Below are 21032 nucleotides of genomic sequence, written 5' to 3'. Positions count from 1 at the left end.
CTACTTCATGGGGGGGTTACTGCACTACCTCATTAGGGGAGTTTACTGCACTACTTCATGGGGGGGGGTTACTGCACTACCTCATTAGGGGAGTTTACTGCACTACTTCATGGGGGGGGGGTTACTGCATTACCTCATTAGGGGAGTTTACTGCACTACTTCATGGGGGGGGGGGGGGTTACTGCACTACCTCATTAGGGGAGTTTACTGCACTACTTCATGGGGGGGGGTTACTGCACTACCTCATTAGGGGAGTTTACTGCACTACTTCATGGGGGGGGGTTACTGCATTACCTCATTAATGGGAGTTTACTGCACTACTTCATGGGGGGGGGGGGTTACTGCACTACCTCATTAGGGGAGTTTACTGCACTACTTCATGGGGGGGGTTACTGCACTACCTCATTAGGGGAGTTTACTGCACTACTTCATGGGGGGGGGTTACTGCATTACCTCATTAGGGGAGTTTACTGCACTACTTCATGGGGGGGGGGGTTACTGCACTACCTCATTAGGGGAGTTTACTGCACTACTTCATGGGGGGGGGGGTTACTGCACTACCTCATTAGGGGAGTTTACTGCACTACTTCATGGGGGGGGGGGGGTTACTGCATTACCTCATTAATGGGAGTTTACTGCACTACTTCATGGGGGGGGTTACTGCACTACCTCATTAGGGGAGTTTACTACACTACTTCATGGGGGGGTTACTGCATTATCTCATTAGGGGAGTTTACTACACTACTTCATGGGGGGGGTTACTGCACTACCTCATTAGGGGAGTTTACTGCACTACTTCATGGGGGGGTTACTGCACTACCTCATTAGGGGAGTTTACTGCACTACTTCATGGGGGGGGGTTACTGCATTATCTCATTAGGGGAGTTTACTGCACTACTTCATGGGGGGGGGGGGGTTACTGCACTACCTCATTAGGGGAGTTTACTGCACTACTTCATGGGGGGGGGGGTTACTGCATTATCTCATTAGGGGAGTTTACTGCACTACTTCATGGGGGGGGGGTTACTGCATTACCTCATTAGGGGAGTTTACTGCACTACTTCATGGGGGGGGGGGGGTTACTGCACTACCTCATTAGGGGAGTTTACTGCACTACTTCATGGGGGGGGGGGGTTACTGCACTACCTCATTAGGGGAGTTTACTGCACTACTTCATGGGGGGGGGGGGGGGGTTACTGCATTACCTCATTAATGGGAGTTTACTGCACTACTTCATGGGGGGGGGTTACTGCACTACCTCATTAGGGGAGTTTACTACACTACTTCATGGGGGGGTTACTGCATTATCTCATTAGGGGAGTTTACTACACTACTTCATGGGGGGGGTTACTGCACTACCTCATTAGGGGAGTTTACTGCACTACTTCATGGGGGGGTTACTGCACTACCTCATTAGGGGAGTTTACTGCACTACTTCATGGGGGGGGGTTACTGCATTATCTCATTAGGGGAGTTTACTGCACTACTTCATGGGGGGGGTTACTGCACTACCTCATTAGGGGAGTTTACTGCACTACTTCATGGGGGGGTTACTGCATTACCTCATTAGGGGAGTTTACTGCACTACTTCATGGGGGGGTTACTGCATTATCTCATTAGGGGAGTTTACTACACTACTTCATGGGGGGGTTACTGCATTACCTCATTAGGGGAGTTTACTGCACTACTTCATGGGGGGGGGGTTACTGCACTACCTCATTAGGGGAGTTTACTACACTACTTCATGGGGGGGTTACTGCATTACCTCATTAGGGGAGTTTACTGCACTACTTCATGGGGGGGGGGTTACTGCACTACCTCATTAGGGGAGTTTACTGCACTACTTCATGGGGGGGTTACTGCACTACCTCATTAGGGGAGTTTACTGCACTACTTCATGGGGGGGTTACTGCACTACCTCATTAGGGGAGTTTACTACACTACTTCATGGGGGGGGGGGTTACTGCATTACCTCATTAGGGGAGTTTACTGCACTACTTCATGGGGGGGGGTTACTGCATTACCTCATTAGGGGAGTTTACTGCACTACTTCATGGGGGGGTTACTGCATTACCTCATTAGGGTAGTTTACTGCACTACTTCATGGGGGGGTTACTGCATTACCTCAATAGGGGAGTTTACCGCACTACTTCATGGGGGGGTTACTGCATTATCTCATTAGGGGAGTTTACTGCACTACTTCATGGGGGGGGTACTGCATTACCTCATTAGGGGAGTTTACTGCACTACTTCATGGGGGGGGGGGGGTTACTGCACTACCTCATTAGGGGAGTTTACTACACTACTTCATGGGGGGGGTTACTGCACTACCTCATTAGGGGAGTTTACTACACTACTTCATGGGGGGGTTACTGCATTACCTCATTAGGGGAGTTGACTGCACTACTTCATGGGGGGGTTACTGCATTATCTCATTAGGGGAGTTTACTGCACTACTTCATGGGGGGGGGTTACTGCACTACCTCATTAGGGGAGTTTACTGCACTACTTCATGGGGGGGGTTACTGCATTACCTCATTAGGGGAGTTTACTGCACTACTTCATGGGGGGGGGTTACTGCATTACCTCATTAGGGGAGTTTACTGCACTACTTCATGGGGGGGGTTACTGCATTACCTCATTAGGGGAGTTTACTGCACTACTTCATGGGGGGGGGGGGGTTACTGCATTACCTCATTAGGGGAGTTTACTGCACTACTTCATGGGGGGGGTTACTGCATTACCTCATTAGGGGAGTTTACTGCACTACTTCACTGGCCTAGGTTGAAGAAAAAGAAAAAAAAGTATTTGAGGATATAAATTGTCTCTGGGAATCCATGGACGAAATGTTAATTTTTTTTCCATAAAAAATGGCTTATGGTGTCATTTGTGGTGAAGTTTACAGCCCTTATGCTATTTTAGGCCCTGACCTCTTCATATCTCGGTAATTGCTTTCCCCATCACATTTCTGCTCCTCTGTCTGGCCCTGTCTGCCCTCTCACCCTGATCCCTCCACCCCCCGTCTCCTCCCACCACCACTCCAAACCTCGCACTACCCATCCCTCCAACTTACTGCAGGACCAAGATCCTGCTTCCTTTGGACCTAACTCACTGCTAGTCAACACCTCCAAGCACTACCTGGAGATCCGCTACACCCTCCTGCCATACCTCTACACGCTCTTCTACAAGGCTCACATCAACGGAGACACCGTGGTGCGACCCATTATGCATGAGTGAGTATCCTCTTCTGGCTTGTAATGCTGTTGACTCACCCAACTCATCCAAAACTAAAGTTGGGTCAGTGACAAATAAGGAATGGTGTCCAAATCAAAAATATGCTTTAAGTTAAATCAACATGCTAGATGTTTGTTTAGCTGTATAGTTTGCATTTCTGTTGGTGCCATAGCATTTTTTACCGTTTTTAACCAATTAAAGAGTCAGATTAAATTGTCAAATGGTGTAACCACACAAAAGCATGACAAGTATTAAATAATTTAGCCTTATAGAAGTTATGTGAGTGTACAGATGGAATAAGTGATTTATTATGAGATATATTTTTAAATTATATTTAAACTAAAACAATTTTTGGTGTACTGAACAAGTCAATATACCATAGACATTAATGTTTTCTCTCTAATCTTGGGTCAGTTGGTTTAAAATAATTTTAAATTTCATTTTTACAGTGTAGTACAGTGCTGAAATCATATGCATAGTAACTTTTTTGTGCAATATTAGATTGTTATGAGAAACATTGGTTACACCAATTGACATTTATCAGATACACCAACTGACAACAAGCAATTAAAGTTGAATAAAAAGTTGTGAAGTTAAGTGATTTAGGTGTTTTAATAAATTTCAAAATGTAATGATTTTTAAAATACTATATAAATACTTTTAACGGACTGACCTCAGATTATAGTACAGTAAGAACAATTCATACACCTTATTCATCATATTACATTAAAAACAATCAAATGTAAGATGATATCTAGCAGACAGAAGAAAAACTCAATTCAAATTGTAAACTTGGCTGCACATAGTTACGATCAGCAACATACACTATGGGCTCTGGAGGGCAATTAAAAGCTGCTCATCTGCTGTTGAATTCAGTGATAGAGGAGTAAGGTTCAAAACTTCAGTAAGCACCCTTTTCTTCTTCTCGTCTCTCTGTACTGTATCTGACACTGCTTCCACTCTTCCCTCATCTGCACCTGTGTTTCCCTGGGCAGATCTGTGACTGGGTGTTTGTGATCTTTCCCTGTGTCTTTCTCTGATAGCTAAAGTACAGAAGATGACTGAAAGTGTTAGTCTAATGTCCAAGGCCTTAATTTGTCTTCCATTTTGACTTCAAAACTCTCAATAAAACTACCCTTTTAGGAGACCTACATCACTGATTTTACAACTTATATACTTGGTGCTGCATTTTTATTTTCATGGTTACACCGTTTAGACAATTTTGCCCTTTTTCTCTCAATATTATCTCAGAACGTAATAAAATCAGGCATGTCAAGATAGTGGCCCAAAGAAAAAGATATTTCAAAGTAAAATATAGCTTAATTTTGAAATTATAACATTTTAAAAGTTATTCAAACTTCAGAGACAGAAAAAAATGAGCGGCACGTCTTTCACCCAGTTACAAAGCAAATACATTTAGCAGTGATTCTTGCAAAAATATTCACTACATGGCTTTACACACAGCAGTGCCGTGGATAGACTGGTTTACTCCCCAGACCTACACAGATCCTCGTTTTGTTTTTGCTGCTCAGATTCTACTCTGATAAGGCAGCCTGGACAGTGGACCGTCAGTTCCTGTGGGGTTCCCATCTGCTCATTACACCTGTGCTAGATAACGTATGTAAAACACACATTCTCCCTCTCTCTCACAGACACACACACACACACACACACACACTCACTATCTCTCCTGCGCCCCTTATCTGTCTCTCGCTCCGTCTCTCTCACACACACAAACATGCCCTTGCTATCGAGCCACTCTGCGCTCCCTCGGGGGCCGTGATGGTGACCTCCACTGGGACACACTAGAGAAGGATGGGACTTTTTCCCTCTTCATCTTGCTCCATTCTTCCATCTCTCTCTAATGAGAGTGCTGACCTCATTACAAAGAAATTAGAGCTGGAGATAGATGGCGGTCATGTTAAAATGGATGATTAATTGCCAATTTATCATGGCCTCTCACATGTTACAAATACATATGTGTGTGTGTGTGTGTGTGTGTGTGTGTGTGTGTGTGTGTGTGTGTGTGTGTGTGTGTGTGTGTGTGTGTGTGTGCGTGTGTGGGTGTGTGTGATATAGATATTCCCATTCATATTGGATCCTTGAGAAAGCTCTCACAAAAGGCCTGCACTGAACAAGTCTGAGAGTGCTTGTGAGTAAGAGTGGGAGGAGAGGCCAGTGTTGAGTTTATCCCGGTCCCGGGAGGCCTGTGTCAGGCAGAATGATGGCCCATTCTAACAGTTCTGCCCATTCTAACAGTTCCTCTCAGAAAAATCCATATGCATCCGCATCCCCAAGTGACCCGTTACTGAAATTCCGGTTCCTTGCCCGAACTTGGGAGGCCAAGTGTTAAGCAGACGTTTTGACTCATGGCTAAGCAGTCTAAGCGTTCCTCTAATGATCTCCAGCATCTGACTGGCAGATCCAGCCCAGCTGAACTCAGACTCCCACACTGTGGTGTTTGGGTGGCGAGACTGGCCTCTTTCTCCTGCTCCTTCTCCTTTTCCTTCCTCACCGCTGCTCTGGTTTTAAGGGGCAGCTCATTTCCACAGCATCTGCGAGTTACACCATCACTTAGACTCCTGCTGGGGCTTTTTGTATGAGTGTTTGCCGGTCCACCTGTTTGTGAGTCTTTCTACTCTGTCCCCCTGCCAACTTCACTAGTTTCCTGAAGTGCTCAGTATTCACTATTCTGGAAGTTTTTCTATATTCTTCAAGTATTCTTTGCTTCCTTGTGGTTGGAGCTGAAATTGAGCAAAAAATGTGACCAGCTAGAGGACTGGCTTAGGGAATAACTGATTGAACTGCCCAAATGGCACAGCCCACCACAGAAATGAGGATTAGACCAGTATTCACTTTGCAGATGTTCGGATTTCTGTGATGTCTACCACCATGAAGATGGAACATTCTAAATATATGGATGGAAAATAAGTCTAAATATTCAAGTGTAATTTAGACTTAATGCACCACTAATTCTTTTTATGGGAAGTCTTATGTTTTGGTATAGGAAGTCTCATGTTTTGGTACAGGAAGTCTCATGTTTTGGTATAGGAAGTCTCATGTTTTGGTATAGGAAGTCTCATGTTTTGGTATAGGAAGTCTCATGTTTTGGTATGGGAAGTCTCATGTTTTGGTATGGGAAGTCTCATGTTTTGGTACAGGAAGTCTCATGTTTTGGTATAAGAAGTCTCATGTTTTGGTATGGGAAGTCTCATGTTTTGGTATAGGAAGTCTCATGTTTTGGTATGGGAAGTCTCATGTTTTGGTATGGGAAGTCTCATGTTTTGGTACAGGAAGTCTCATGTTTTGGTATAAGAAGTCTCATGTTTTGGTATGGGAAGTCTCATGTTTTGGTATAGGAAGTCTCATGTTTTGGTATAGGAAGTCTCATGTTTTGGTATGGGAAGTCTCATGTTTTGGTATGGGAAGTCTCATGTTTTGGTGTGGGAAGTCTCATGTTTTGGTGTGGGAAGTCTCATGTTTTGGTGTGGAGTGCGAGAGCAGAATCTGGTCCCTCCATTGTTGCTCAGTCTCTGGCTGCCAGTAGGAACACAGAGATCGGGTAATAAAATTTCAATATAAATCGCTTCATTAGTTTAACTGCATATGGGACGTGTTCACACATGTACTTGTATATGTTCGGCACTGATTCGTTTTGCATACTGTGTGTGTGTGTGTGTGTGTGTGTGTGTGTGTGTGTGTGTGTGTGTGTGTGTGTGTGTGTGTGTGTGTGTGTGTGTGTGGCTAGGGCAGGACTAGGCTTGACCACACATTGGATCTAGATGCGTTTGTATATTGCTTATCTGTATGCTTCTGTCCTCAGCTTGTCTGTTGTCCTTTGTAGGGTGTGGACACAGTGAACGCCTACATTCCTGACGCTGTGTGGTATGACTACGAGACGGTAAGTATCCACTCACTGCTCCCCACTCTCTTTCTCCCCCATCCCTTGTTCTCTCTCTTCCCTCTTCTATCTCTTTCTCTCTCTCATCCTCATTCTCTCTTACTGTTTCTCTCTCTCATCCCTTACTCTCTCATCCTCATTCTCTTACTCTTTCTCTCTCTCCCTCACCATTCAGTCAGCGGCTCCCTGCTTCATCCTGTCCCTCGGCGTGTATGATTCCATGCTGTGTGACTGATATTAGCTCCGAATGAATTAGACACCAGGATAAGCCATAGGGAATTACATGCATTTTTTTCTGCGTGTCACACTTCAATTCTGTACAAATCAACTTTTATCTTTTAAAAGTGGTCTTCGATTGAGGACGCCTAAAAAAGATCTTTTCTTTAAACTCATTTATGACTGAGTCGTTCATTTCGACCTAGTAAAGTACTCTCCCTGAAATAGGGCATGGCTGGAATTCTGGCTGTCTTTTTAATGTGACACTCTAAATGAGATGGAGATTTAGAAGCGCATAAATCCACAGACCAGTTACAAACCAGTTAGGATCTCTACTGGAAACCACTGCCATATTTTTAACACTGCGAGCCAATGACAGCACCAATCTCTGTAACAGTAACTTCTTCACAGGCTGTTTAGGGGTTTTCCCCCGGCAGATTAATAGCCACTGATCGCACATGGTGATAAGACAAACCAAAGCTTACCCCCATGATCGGCCTCTTTGTAGGTCTAGGTGGTTTGTGTGTGTGTGTGTGTGTGTGTGTGTGTGTGTGTGTGTGTGTGTGTGTGTGTTTGAGTTATAATGAAATGAGTTTGAAGTATACCTTGTCAATTAAAAGCGTGATGAATGTGTTGTAGGTCAGATGTGATCCCAGCACATCTGATGTGTAGATGTGTAGATGGGTTGTGAACAGAACCACTCTGTATGGAGTTGTGTGACAAAGAAAGCTAGATAAGATCTGGAATTACTTACGGACCCCTTCAGAGCGATGGGGGAGGACTCGAAGAAACAGGAGATATGGAGAAATAGAGAGAGAGAAGGGAAAACAGAGGGTGAAAGAAACAGAGGCAGAGGGATGGAGACAAACAGACATGGGTATAGAGGACATGGGGGCGCTTTAAGGCAGTGATTACATGCTGTGGAGATGCTCTTTAAAGATAAAAGAATTCGTTCCTGTGCCTTTTTGTGTCTGAGCTGTTGTAGTGCGTCTCCATCAGTCAGGCTGACAAAGGTTCATTTAAAGAAAACAACTTGCACTCAGTTGCAGACCAGTGAGGATGAGGATTATGTTAACGGATTCACTTTTTCTTGCCCTGCAGGAGAAAAAGATCAAGGAACGCAAAGGGCATTTTGACATGAAGCTGCCGATAGACAAGCTCGGCCTGCACATTAGAGGCGGAGCCATTCTCCCTACCCAAAGACCTGCGGTCACTACTACCCACAGGTAACCACGCCCCCACTGATTAGCAATCCATAGGACCAGCACGAGAGGTAGCTGTGCTCCTTTAAGGGCAAAACTGGCCTCATTAGCCAACAGCTGCTTCAGTGAATAGTGGGGAAGCGATTTCAAAGTTCCTTGCCTTTGAAGTATCGGAGTTTTGAAGTGCCATCCCATTCCCTCACATCCAGTGCTCCTACAACACCTGCCCATCTATTTTATGAAGCCCACAAGTCATTCCCTGTTTCGTTCCCTCCTGGCATTAAGTGCCATGTCTGTCCTCTTTGGCGTCAAATGGTCCCACGGGGCTGCAAGATGGAGGAAGGTGGCGTTCGTTACTGGCGGCTAATGAGTGTCGCGCAGAGAGCCCCATTAACAGTGCTAGCAGACGGAATGTAGCGTTCGTCCTGTCCAACGTTGGGGTATACCTCTTGCTTCAGAGGTGAGCAATGTTTCATTTTTAGGTTACAGTTGCTGTATGAATGCAATGAGACACGAGAGGTCTCACTTCGTAGGCCGAGGTGTTGCCACTTTGCAGGAAAGGCTGCTGGGGGGAAACGAAGGCTCCCGTAACGAACCTTTATCTTCCTTTCGCTAAGCTCGCATCCCGCCCAGCTGTCCGCACCGCCCGGTGTGATACCCTTTGTTTAAAGTTCCTCTTCTTTCGTTTCACGGTCGGCACCGTTTTCCGTGCCTCAACTCCTCCTTCACGGTCTCCAGTTCAAGTGTGCACACATCAGCTGAATTTTGATGGGGTTACCTGGCTCCTTTAGAGAAGAGCTTCCACACAAATAACGCGCCTCTCTCACACCTCTTCTTAAGAGGATCCATGTAGAGGGGACGGTCCTTTCTCTTCGCAGCAGAAAACTGCGAAAGGGAATATGCGCACACAGGCACATGGTGTAGATGTTCTTTGCAAAAATAAAAAACGCCATCTGTACCACAGTCTTTATTCAGTTCTCGGCTAAGGAGATTTTGGAGGTGTGTCAGTCTGTGTGCTGCTGTTCTTGATGATAATGATGATGATGATGAAGATGATATGTGTTCTCTCACAGTCGCAGATTGCCCATGGGTTTGATCATTGCACTGGATGACAACAACCAAGCATCAGGCGAGCTGTTCTGGGATGATGGAGATTCTCGAGGTATTTTGGTCGATTTGCTGAAAATTTAAAAAGTGCATTTTTGCTTCCTGTAGACAGATATTCCCTGGTCCCTCTTTGAGTGACCAGAGTAGTGGGTGGATCATCTGTGCGTGTTTCACTATCCCTGTTTAATTGGGACCTTATCAGCACATTCGCTGTATACAGTTTATCTAAATGATTGTAATCAGTAATCAGTTTTTATTATTATGTTAATAAATAGCAAATTGCTTAATCAAAGTGAGTCTAAGGTTAGTCTCCCTTTACAGAACTGTATTGATTAAATATTTGCAATAATTTACCTTTTGATCTCTCCACAGCTGAACTCACTTGAACTCTTTCTCTCTCCCTCTATCAGATACTGTTTCAACTGGGGCCTACATCCACTATCAGTTCAAATTTAGCAAAGTATGTCTTATGCATTATCAATATTTGACCATGTCTAATGTGCATCAAATTTAATCTAAGATCAAATGAAAGTGCAAATTTGGCCAGAAATGATATATAGAAGGTAATGAATGAAGAAAATCTAGTAACTGTCAACTGGTTTATTTCATTTTGGTGTGAAATTCACTCAACACATAACAGAAAACATTGTGAAGGAAAGTACATTTTTCTATTTTGGTCCTCTATTTCTATTTACTTTACTTAAATTGTAAGTTGTGTTTCTATGACTTGGAAGAAGTCATATGTTTTGTTCAGTGCCTGACAGGGTTCATTTCCGCTCACCCAGTCATGCACCATGGTTTTATTGTGGTGTGGGAACTGGTCTCTTTCAGGAATCACTATTGATGGAGGTTGTGCACAACGGCTACACTGACCCCAATGACCTGGTGTTTGAGAACATCACTGTACTGGGGATGAGCAGCCCACAAATTAATGTGACCATCATCGAGGGGGGCAAGGTCTCCACCGTGCCTGGGTCTGACATCCAGTACGACGACATGAGGGAGGTGAGTGTGTTTCACAGTACGGACCACCGGCACGTTGCCATTTAGTGTGTAAAACAAAGAATTTCCAGTTTACCAGAATGCAGAGTACGGGAGTGATACTTAGGTGTTTTTTTTCCACATTTTGTGAGCATTGAGATGAATGTTCCCAGGCGTAGTTACTGGTGTGCAGTGAAAGATGTAGAGCCCAAATGACAAAGGAACATATTATGGACTGGAGGCAGTTTAACGTGTAGTGATCAGCACAATGGTCTATGGATAAACAAATACTGAGTTCCAAATGGAAAGCTGTAATCACAGTAGTAGAATGGAGCATGACCTTTGGCTTTAAATAGGCAAAGCTGAGCACAGTGAAGCTAGGCTGACACAGTGAAGCTAGGCTGACACAGTGACACAGAGTGCAAACACGAGAGAAGGCTCCCTGTCAGAACTGTCTCTCCACACACACACACACACGCCCACCAGAGTACGATGATAAAGGACATGTGTCATCTGTCTCCTACAGCTTATGGTCACAGTAGAATGGCAGCACATTATGGCTACACCCAGGCCCCACCCCCAACCCCCTGCCCCTCCTCGAACATGTGCCCCATTAGTGTCAATCAGATTTACAACGTGGATGCTGAAGGGAGCACAGACTAGAGACTTAAACACACCAATCACCTGGCCTTCCACGCGCCAGCCCCACACTGTCCACCAGGGGGCGCTGCAGCACCGAACAGCCCTGTCCAAACCTCTGTCATTACTCACCAGGTCCTGTACCTGAGGAGACTCCACCTGCAGCTGGCGAAGAACTACACAGTCAGGTTCTCTGGTGTCTCCACCCTAGAGCGCTTCAACTGCCAACCTGACATCCTCCCCGACGAAAACGATTGCAGTAAACGTGGCTGCATCTGGGAGGTGAGGACCAAATTCAGACCCAGACCCGGACCATGAGACCAGCCGCAAGCTGGATTTGGACCTAAATATTTCTAGTGTTTCTCTCTTTTCTCTCCATTAGGGGCATTAGGGAAACTGCCACTTCGCTGTTGCCACATTGCCATATTGCAGTATCTATATCTCATTCACTGAATTCTGTTTTAGTAACTCGCAATTCATCTTCTCTCTCCCCAGCCGTCAGACATCAATGTCGTCCCATCGTGCTACTACCCTTCGGACTACGGCTACACGTACGACTCAGCATTGCAGAACACCTCGAGTGGCTTGACTTTCACTATCACCCGCAACCAGAAGTACAGGAGTCCTTGGGCGTTGTCCGAAAACATCAACACCCTGCGTGTGGAGATCACCTACCTCACCGACCACTCCCTGCGCTTTAAGGTGCCGACTACGAATCAAACGTGTCTGCCAAAAAGTTCTGCTGAACTTTTGAAATTATCTTATGAATAGTCAGCGCTGTACATTACAGATTACAAAATAATGCTGTTGTTGTTGCTTATTTTTTGGACCTTGCTTGCTTATTTTACCTTAAACTCAGTAAGAAAAGTGAAAGACAAGGAAACTATGGGTAACATACTAAATGTCATTGTTTTCCTAGATTTATGACCCAGCTGAAAAGCGATATGAAGTCCCCGTGCCTATCAACATATCCAAGAATCCTGAGACTGATGAGGCTAAGAGGAAGTACGAAGTCAAAGTTTCCCAACAACCATTTGGCATCAGAGTGATCAGAAAGGATACAGGAACCACCATGTAAGTGAGCACAGGGGCGTCCATGTTCGTAGGACATTTTGGAACCTTGGAATGTTGTGTATATGTGTATGTACGTTTCTTTAATATTTACCTTTTCTGCCCCTTCTGTCTTTTTCTTCCTCTATCGCTTTTACATGTGCTCGTGTTGTTGTTTCCCCACACCGCTTGCTTTGTCACTCTCTCTCATCATGAAGCTGGGATTCCACACTGCCAACTTTCACCTTCTCAGACATGTTTATTCAGATCTCCACTCGTCTGCCGTCCCGCAACATCTACGGCTTCGGCGAGACGGAGCATTCCAGCTTCAGACATGACCTCAACTGGCAGACCTGGGGCATGTTCAGTAAGGACCAGCCTCCAGGGGTGAGTGAGGTCCCCTCCCCACATATTTCCAGTAGGATCCATAACGTATTTCCAGTGGGATCCACTAGGCGTTTACTAGATCCTGGTGGGATCTTGAGGCACTCCTCAGCACACTTAGACAGCAAATCAACTTCAATATTAAGAAAAATGCCTCAAATATCTGTTTGTAGTCCAGTTTAAAAGGATTTGAAACATAGAAGAATAGCAAAATTATCATTTAGATTTTACATTTAGATGTGCATGGAATATGTGTATGAGGGTATTTATCCTCAAATTAAAAAATACAGGGCAGAGAGGACAGTCAATCCTGCACTACAATTAAACATCATACCGCATAATTGCTTCAGATGTTTACACATACCATGCCCAAAGTGCCCCTGACTTGAGTGGGCACTCATTTCGGCGGTAATCTTCCACAGTAAAGGGTATGAATGTGCGATCTTCTAGGCTCATTGCAAAACTGTGAAAGCGTAAACGGGATGTGGAAGATTTAAGCAGTAGTTCCCGAAACAACACGTGGCCGTTCGCTGCGTGAAAGCCTGCCCGCTCGGCCTGGAGACGTGTCCAGAGATGGCGACATCTCGGTGTGGGATCTACCAGAGCAGTGTGGTGAAAGGACCACGGTAGCTGCTGTCAGGCGGTACCAGCCCTCGTTACTGGGCATGCCAACGACTTCTCTCTCTGGGCTCTCTCCATCACTATATGCATGAGCCCCGGAGGAGGGAGAGAGTGAGGGAGTGGGAGCGGTATGTGTGTGTGTCAGTACGGGAAGACAGGCATGCATAGAGGGGTAGAAATAGAGAAGTAGGCTGAATGAGATAGTGGGAGGAGATGCACTGATGTCTTACTGCTGCTGTCGCATGGGAGACAAACAACTTAAATGTGTGTGTGTCTTGCTGTAACCCCGCCCTCTCTCCTCTACACTGCTCCAACTGCAGGATAAGATGAACTGCTATGGTGTGCATCCCTTCTACATGGGTTTAGAGACAACCGGCCATGCCCACGGGGTACTCCTGCTGAACAGTAATGCCATGGGTGAGGCTCTGAATGCACACACACACACACACACACACATGCCCAATGTCAGTGCATCTTTGAGAATTGGTGACAGCTCCATGCTTCGTGATGTGTTCTGCTCTTCGGCTGTAATAAGAACTCTGGCAGCTGCGTTTTGAATCAACTGAATTTGTCTGGCTGTGTTCTTTGGAAGATCAGTAAGGGAACAATTGCAGTAATTAATTGCAGTAATTAATTTTTACAAATAAAGGCACAGACAAAATAAGAGGATTCAAATTTTGTTAACATTTTTGAGAAGATGGAGTCCATCAGAACACCTGTGTTCTTTTGACTTGAGGGCTGTGGAGTCGAGACAAGCAATGGGTCTATGCCAGTATCAGCATTATCAGTGTTGTCAGTATTAACAGTATTATCGGTATTCAGCAGCAGGACGTTTCTGCACATTCAGTTTGTAATATGTTCATGGCACTGACATTGTGAGTCGCTGTAATGATCGTCGTTTGATTACATAGACAAATAAATCATGTGTATGAGTATCATGTGCACATCTGTGGTGAGACATTCCATAGACTTGTAGGATTTGCCCAAGGGAACGTATATATAAACGGAATAAAAGCAGTCCCAGAACTTAACCCTGAGGGACACCACAGGTCCTAGCCATCCGCTCAGATACATATTTGTCTATTTCAGTAATGTAGTTCCTGCTGTCCAAATATGACCCAAACCAGTTTAAGACCATTCCTGAGAGTCCAGCTTTGTTCTCAATTGTGCCTCCCGTATTTTATGATTGATTGTGTCAAAGATAGCACTGAGCTCAAGCAGCAGAAGAACAGATTTCTTCTAGAATCTGTATTTAAACAGGGGTCATTACGAATCTCGTAAGAAGCATCTCAGCGTTTTGGTATGGCTGCAACCATTAAACAAACATTTCAAAACAGCAGTTTAAAGATAGAAAATTAGACAGTTGTTCAAAAACCTTGGTGGAGACACTTATTCTCCTCTTTGTGAGAAAGCCAACCCCACACACCTCCTCCTGTGAGCCCAACACCAGACCACATATCTGCTTCTTACACATCCATATACAGCTCCTCCCCACAACGGCTTCATTGTAGTGATGGTGTCCAGGTTTCTGCACCTGGAGACTCATCTTGGAGACTCATCTCATCCTTAGGAATCGATCAGACATGATGAACTAGAGCAGTGAGCTGCTGATGATGCACATGATTATAAAAATTTTTATACATTCAGAATCCATACTCCTTCTCATTCTCTCTCTCTCTCTCTTTCTCTCTCACACACACACACACACACACACACACTCAAGCACACACACAAACATGCGCACGCAAGCTCGTATCGCTTCCTCCACCTCACAACCAGCTTCCGGGGAATAAACGAGCATTTTGAAAAGTGCGTCAGTGGGAGGGAGCACTCCGTCCCAGCACGATGGCGGAGACGCTCCAGGATGTTGGGGGAGAAACCCAAGCACGCTGCTGTCCCACGCTGTTGTCCCACGCTACCGTCGCTCCCCCCACCCCCGGAGCCACTCCTAAAGCACAGTCGGCATGTTTGCCTGGCTGGCATTAAGGCTCAGACGTTCCTGTAAGCTGTGGTGAATGGACTGTGGGAAATGCAATAACAAGTGTGGCACGCCACGGAGCTGGAAGCACACCATAAATACTGCAGCTCCAATACCACCACATCCTGCAACTGCACATATGTGGAGAGATACGATGTGCAGCCTGAGAAACACACACACACACACACACACACACACACACACACACACACACACACACACACACACACACACACACACACACACACACACACACACTCACATACCCATACTTAAACATGCATGTCTGAAAGTCTGGAAGAGTTCATGACCTTGACCATACAGAATTTAATAAATTACAACTCTATTACCACGGAATCCTTTTTTTCAGATTTTGGGATATCTTTGGGATATATACAGCAATAAATTGCTGTCCTTTTCCCTAACGCAGTGAGTTTGTACATGTGCTTCAGATGTTACGCTCCAGCCAACTCCAGCCCTTACCTACCGCACGATTGGGGGGATTCTGGACTTCTACATGGTGATGGGACCCACGCCAGAACTGGTGGTGCAACAGTACACAGATGTGAGTCGTGCCTGCGTGTGTGAGTGTGTGTTTGTTTAGGTGTGTGTCTGTGTGTGCGTGTGTTTGTGGGTGTGTATTACTGGGTGTTTGTTTGGGTTCCTGTATACGTGAGTGTATGTGTTCGGGTGTCTGTGTGTGCGATTGTGTGTTCAGTGTGTGTCTGTGTATGTGTGTATGTATCGTCTGTGTGTGTGTGGTGATTCTCTCTGGCTTGATGAGCTTTAGCATCTGGGACCTCTCCGCTTCATTGCCTACAGTGTGCTCAGTCAACACACACACACACACACACACACACACACACACACACACACACACACACACACACACACACACACACACACACACACACACACACACATATATAAACCCACAAACACCACACATGCACACACACACAAACCCCACAGACATCAATATTTATTTAAAGAAAGTCACATAGAGATGAGGCAGTGGTAGACAGCTGGGGCAGCTGGGGCAGCTGGGTAGGTTTTTTTGTTGTTGTTGTTTTTAATTACTCTTTGCTCTGCCTGTGTGTTTGGGTCTAACAGATGATTGGACGACCAGTCCTCCCAGCTTATTGGTCACTGGGGTTCCAGCTCTGTCGCTATGGCTACGCCAATGATCAGGAGATAAAAACTCTGTACCAGGAAATGAAAGATGCCGGCATCCCTTACGTAAGTGTTTTAGGCTCCTCCCCCTACTGGTTACATCATTGCTATAAGCTCTCCCTCATTCTCCTGCTGCAGACATGTGTCTCCCTGATTTTCCCAAGCCTGTGAGCTTTTTGAACATTCATAATATGCACATCCTCATTACACATGTGGTAAAAGTTAATATGCAAGCTAATCAGCTCGGAAGCTAACAGTAAGTGGAGAGATTAGATGCTTTACGACCGTTTGGCTGCCGCTCAAGGTTGAGATTTGTAGCACTGTTGTTAACTGATAGCAGTGACTCACCTGGTCATAAAAGCATCAGAGTGACACAAGGCTTTGTTGTCTGCTAAAACACTCCATGAGCAAAACGAATATATTAAAAATGAAAAACAATCAGGGCCAACACACCTCCACATGCTTTTTATGAGACCGTCCTGCGTGAGATACTGGACAATGACCTTGATAACTAAGAGCTTGCTGGTGTCTCACATGTGAATGCACGTGTGCCTCACTTTGAGCTTTACGACTGCACGTGTGCCTCACCGTGGGCTTTACAACTGCACGTGTGCCTCACTGTGAGCTTTACGACTGCACGTGTGCCTCACTGTGAGCTTTACGACTGCACGTGTGCCTCACTGTGAGCTTTACGACTGCACGTGTGCCTCACTGTGAGCTTTCCGCCCCTGCAGGACGTGCAGTACGCGGACATCGACTACATGGAGCGGCAGGTGGACTTCAAGCTGAATCCTGCGTTTAGCGGTCTGCCAGAATGGGTGGAGAAGATGCAGAAGGAGGGCTTGCGGTTCATCTTCATCCTGGTATGGCCACCACACTCCTCCACCCCCCCCCCCCCCCCCCCCCGTTCCTGTCCCTGAGGGCTAGGAGGGGTGTGAGGGCTGCGATAGCTAGCACGAAGGTGAGCAAAATGCGGAATTAAACTCTAGTTCCTTACGCTCGCAGGATCCAGCCATCTCGGCCAATGAGACGTCCTACCCTGCTTATGAACGCGGTGTCAGGGAAAACGTCTTCATCACTTCATCACTTGATGATCACTCTATCGTCTGGGGAAAGGTATCGCACCCTGACACAAGGATGTCTCGATAAGTTGAAATGATGACAGACAGAGTTAATTATGCTGTGTCCATCCCTCTACACCAGGTGTGGCCTGACTATCCCAACGTCACAGTAAATGAGTCTCTGGACTGGGACACTCAAGTAAAGGTATTCTGTCCTCCCTGTCTGTTCATGAGTCTCCTAAACATAAGACTAACCCGATCTCCTGTCAAGCTGCAATCACAGAACGACCCTCCAGTTTTACCTCATAAAGCACCTGCGTTGGAATCATCGATACAATGTGGTGTAATTGCATGGTTGATCCAGTCAGTGATGATGATGGAGACATGAACGCTGTCATGGATCCAATCAGAGGACAATAGGATGATGGGAGCTCATCATACCTGACCCACTGTGTGTGTGTGTGTGTGTGTGTGTGTGTGTGTGTGCGTGTGTGTGTGTGTGTGTGTATGTGTGTGTGTGTGTGTGTGTGTGTGTGTTTCTCACAGATTTACAGAGCTTATACAGCGTTTCCAGATTTCTTCCGAAACACAACAGCAGCTTGGTGGCATAGAGAGATTTCTGAATTCTACAATAATGTTATGAAATTTGATGGACTGTGGATTGTAAGTTCTAATTAAACTAAACTTTTTAGGCAAAATACCGAATTCTGAATTCAATAAGCAGGTGGTTTACCTGGTTCTCTTATACTGAAAATGTAGTTCAGTGTCAAAAAGTTTTGAATTCACTTTATTTGCCTCATAATAATAACGATTAGAAAGTCAAGACCAAGTCATGCCTTCTTCTCACTGAACTAGAAAGTCATACGTCACCACAAACAGTCAGAACAGGCAAATGTAAAATGTCACTGTGTGTTCCTCGGCAACAACCTTGACGGCTGTTAACCTTGTCACTGATTTGCCGGAATGATGTGTGAAGGACATGAACGAACCGGCCAGTTTTGTCCACGGCACCGTTGGGGGGAAGTGTCCAGGGCCTTCTAAGTACGACTACCCACCCTACATGCCACGTGAGTCAGCATCACCTCCACCTCTCTCTCTCTCTCCCTCTCCCTCCCTTCACTCCTTCTGAACGTCTATCTTTGAGTAGCATTTATTGAATTATTCTGGCCTGAGAAACACACCCAGGAGCCTAAACATGCCTGTTTGACTCATTGTCAGCGCTGGAATCTAAGCACGAAGGCCTAAAGCACAAGACTCTGTGCATGAACAGTCAGCAGGTGCTTCCAAATGGGGACGCAGTCAAGCACTACGACGTCCACAACCTGTACGGCTGGTCTCACACCAAGCCCACTTACAAGTAAGCCCCTCTTCTCTCCGACAGGGAAGCTTGGTCTTAATGTGTGTGTAGAGGAGTTACAGGTTAAGAAAGCAGTGAAATGTGTGTGTGTGTGTGTGTGTGTGTGTGTGTGTGTGTGTGTGTGTGTGCACGTGTGTGTGTACATAACAGCGCCCTGCGAGAAGTGACAAAGAAGAGAGGAATCATTGTCACCCGCTCCACCTACCCAAGCAGCGGGCAGTGGGCCGGACACTGGCTAGGCGACAACAGTGCCACCTGGAACCAACTTCACAAGTCTATTATAGGTGTGTGTGTGTGTGTGTGTGTGTGTGTGTGTGTGTGTGACAGAGAGAGAGAGAGGATGTGTTCACGTAGGTGTCTGAAGGTTGTTGAGATGAATGACGAATCGCTCCTTTGTTCCAGTAAACACACCTCTCACTCTCTGAGACAAAGCTGCTTTGTTATGTTGATGTTCATAGACTGACATTCTCTCTATCTCACTCTTTATGTCTCTCTCTCTTTCTCTTAGGAATGATGGAGTTCAGTTTGTTTGGTATATCATATGTAAGCTCCTTTGCCTGATCTGCAGATAGATATCACTATTGATTTGGAGGAGTTGTTAATTTCTTACTGGATGTATGTGCTCTGGAAGTGCATTGCAGTTATTGTAGTTCCTCCATGTGTTGCACCTGTGAAAATTGATGCTGTAGTTCTCAGCACTGTGTAGCTCACCAGGCTTGTGTGCATCCTCTAGACTGGGGCAGACATCTGTGGGTTTTTCAACCCGGCAACATATGAAATGTGTCTTCGCTGGATGCAGCTAGGAGCATTCTACCCATATTCCAGAAACCACAATGGCAAGGGTAACCCGGTGAGCACACACACACACACACACACACACACACACACACACACACACACACACACACACACACACACACACACATTTATACATACACAACAAACATGTACCTACAGAAATGGTGTGTAGTGTCAGAGCTCATAGGGTTCTGTGTTGTCAGGTGTTCACATTGGCATTTGTGTAAAAAGTGACCTTTCTGAGTGCTGGAATGAGTCGCAAAAATCCAATAAGTCCAGACCGTGGCGATCAATGCAGCAGGGCTAAATTTCCTCATGGGACAATGCCACGACTTCATCACTAACAGGGAGACGGGGGCATAATTGAATTTTCAAGGTGATCCGAGCACCACTCCCCACATCCCCCACTTCGATTCCAATCATTTTATAATGGCTTGCAAATGGGTGTTTTAAACAAGTGGGAGATTACAATAAAAATGGCCAGCAAACATACAAAGAGGGCGTGGCCATTAGACGGAGCCACACGAGTAGCTGTCAGCACTCGGCCTGTGAAGCTTTGCTTCCTGAAAGCCGAATCACATACGAACGTGATTCCTGGGTGTGTTCCTGGGCCTGCTCCTGGGCCTGCTCCTAGACGGTCACACTGGAGGAGGAGCCACTAAGGGAGACATTTTGTTTTTGCCGAATCAATCACAAGGTCCATATAGCCTCACTCCCTCCAAACACACACACACACAGACAGTTTTGTGTTTTCACTCTGACACCCAATAACACGGCGTCCTCACCCGCCCGGCAGCAGGGCCTGTTTATTCCCACTTTCCCTCTCTCTGCTGTAATTACCCTACCAACATATCATTAGCTTTAATGCTGCTACACACAGAGGCCATTTACTGACGGGAAGGAGTCGGGCAAATGGAGGGTCATCTGCACAGAAGCAGCACTCCTCAAGACGGGGACGCATCAGGGACAGAGCCCAGGGAGAGTCGGAGAGAGGGAGGGAGGAGAGAGAGGGAGGGAGGAGAGAGAGGGGGAATTTAAAAAATGGCATGTACGAGAAAACAAAAAAACAGGAACAACAGGAGGGGATGGAGTCGTGAACATGGTGGTACAGGGGGCTGGGAGGGAAACCTCACCCTAGAGACAGGGAGGTGATCGATCGCCCCTTCGGCCTCTAATGTCATTCGCTGGTGTAAACTCGCCCATCGATATGAGGCGTCCAGGACAGCGATGCGTCCGGCGCCGAAAGGCCCGTTTCTCCTCCCCACCACTGCTGGAGAAACCGAATCGGCTTCTCAGAGGCCATTGGAGGCTCGTGGGTGTCTTTCCATCA

The 21032-nt window shown here is 46.0% G+C and overlaps 1 protein-coding gene across 2 annotated transcripts in view; it reads left to right on the top strand.

The window, feature by feature from the left end:
- si (sucrase-isomaltase) overlaps window positions 1-21032 on the top strand; it is a 43696-nt gene that overhangs the window by 16318 nt on the left and 6346 nt on the right. For both annotated transcript variants that reach the window (XM_076989236.1, XM_076989244.1), the window contains 23 exons: window positions 3079-3233; window positions 4767-4851; window positions 7079-7135; window positions 8453-8577; window positions 9627-9715; window positions 10071-10120; window positions 10492-10665; window positions 11416-11562; window positions 11776-11982; window positions 12200-12354; window positions 12549-12717; window positions 13656-13752; window positions 15766-15878; window positions 16427-16552; window positions 17221-17349; window positions 17492-17602; window positions 17690-17752; window positions 18094-18210; window positions 18524-18614; window positions 18766-18904; window positions 19055-19188; window positions 19413-19447; window positions 19638-19754. In XM_076989236.1, coding sequence (XP_076845351.1) covers window positions 3079-3233; window positions 4767-4851; window positions 7079-7135; window positions 8453-8577; window positions 9627-9715; window positions 10071-10120; window positions 10492-10665; window positions 11416-11562; window positions 11776-11982; window positions 12200-12354; window positions 12549-12717; window positions 13656-13752; window positions 15766-15878; window positions 16427-16552; window positions 17221-17349; window positions 17492-17602; window positions 17690-17752; window positions 18094-18210; window positions 18524-18614; window positions 18766-18904; window positions 19055-19188; window positions 19413-19447; window positions 19638-19754 — 2685 coding nt within the window. The remainder of the gene's footprint in view (window positions 1-3078; window positions 3234-4766; window positions 4852-7078; window positions 7136-8452; window positions 8578-9626; window positions 9716-10070; window positions 10121-10491; window positions 10666-11415; window positions 11563-11775; window positions 11983-12199; window positions 12355-12548; window positions 12718-13655; window positions 13753-15765; window positions 15879-16426; window positions 16553-17220; window positions 17350-17491; window positions 17603-17689; window positions 17753-18093; window positions 18211-18523; window positions 18615-18765; window positions 18905-19054; window positions 19189-19412; window positions 19448-19637; window positions 19755-21032) is intronic.

The sequence above is a fragment of the Brachyhypopomus gauderio genome, chromosome 2, assembly GCF_052324685.1.
Source record: "Brachyhypopomus gauderio isolate BG-103 chromosome 2, BGAUD_0.2, whole genome shotgun sequence".
NCBI lineage: Eukaryota > Metazoa > Chordata > Actinopteri > Gymnotiformes > Hypopomidae > Brachyhypopomus > Brachyhypopomus gauderio.
The sequence above is the reverse complement of the archived record's forward strand: the minus strand, read 5'-3'. Positions and strand labels throughout refer to the sequence as shown.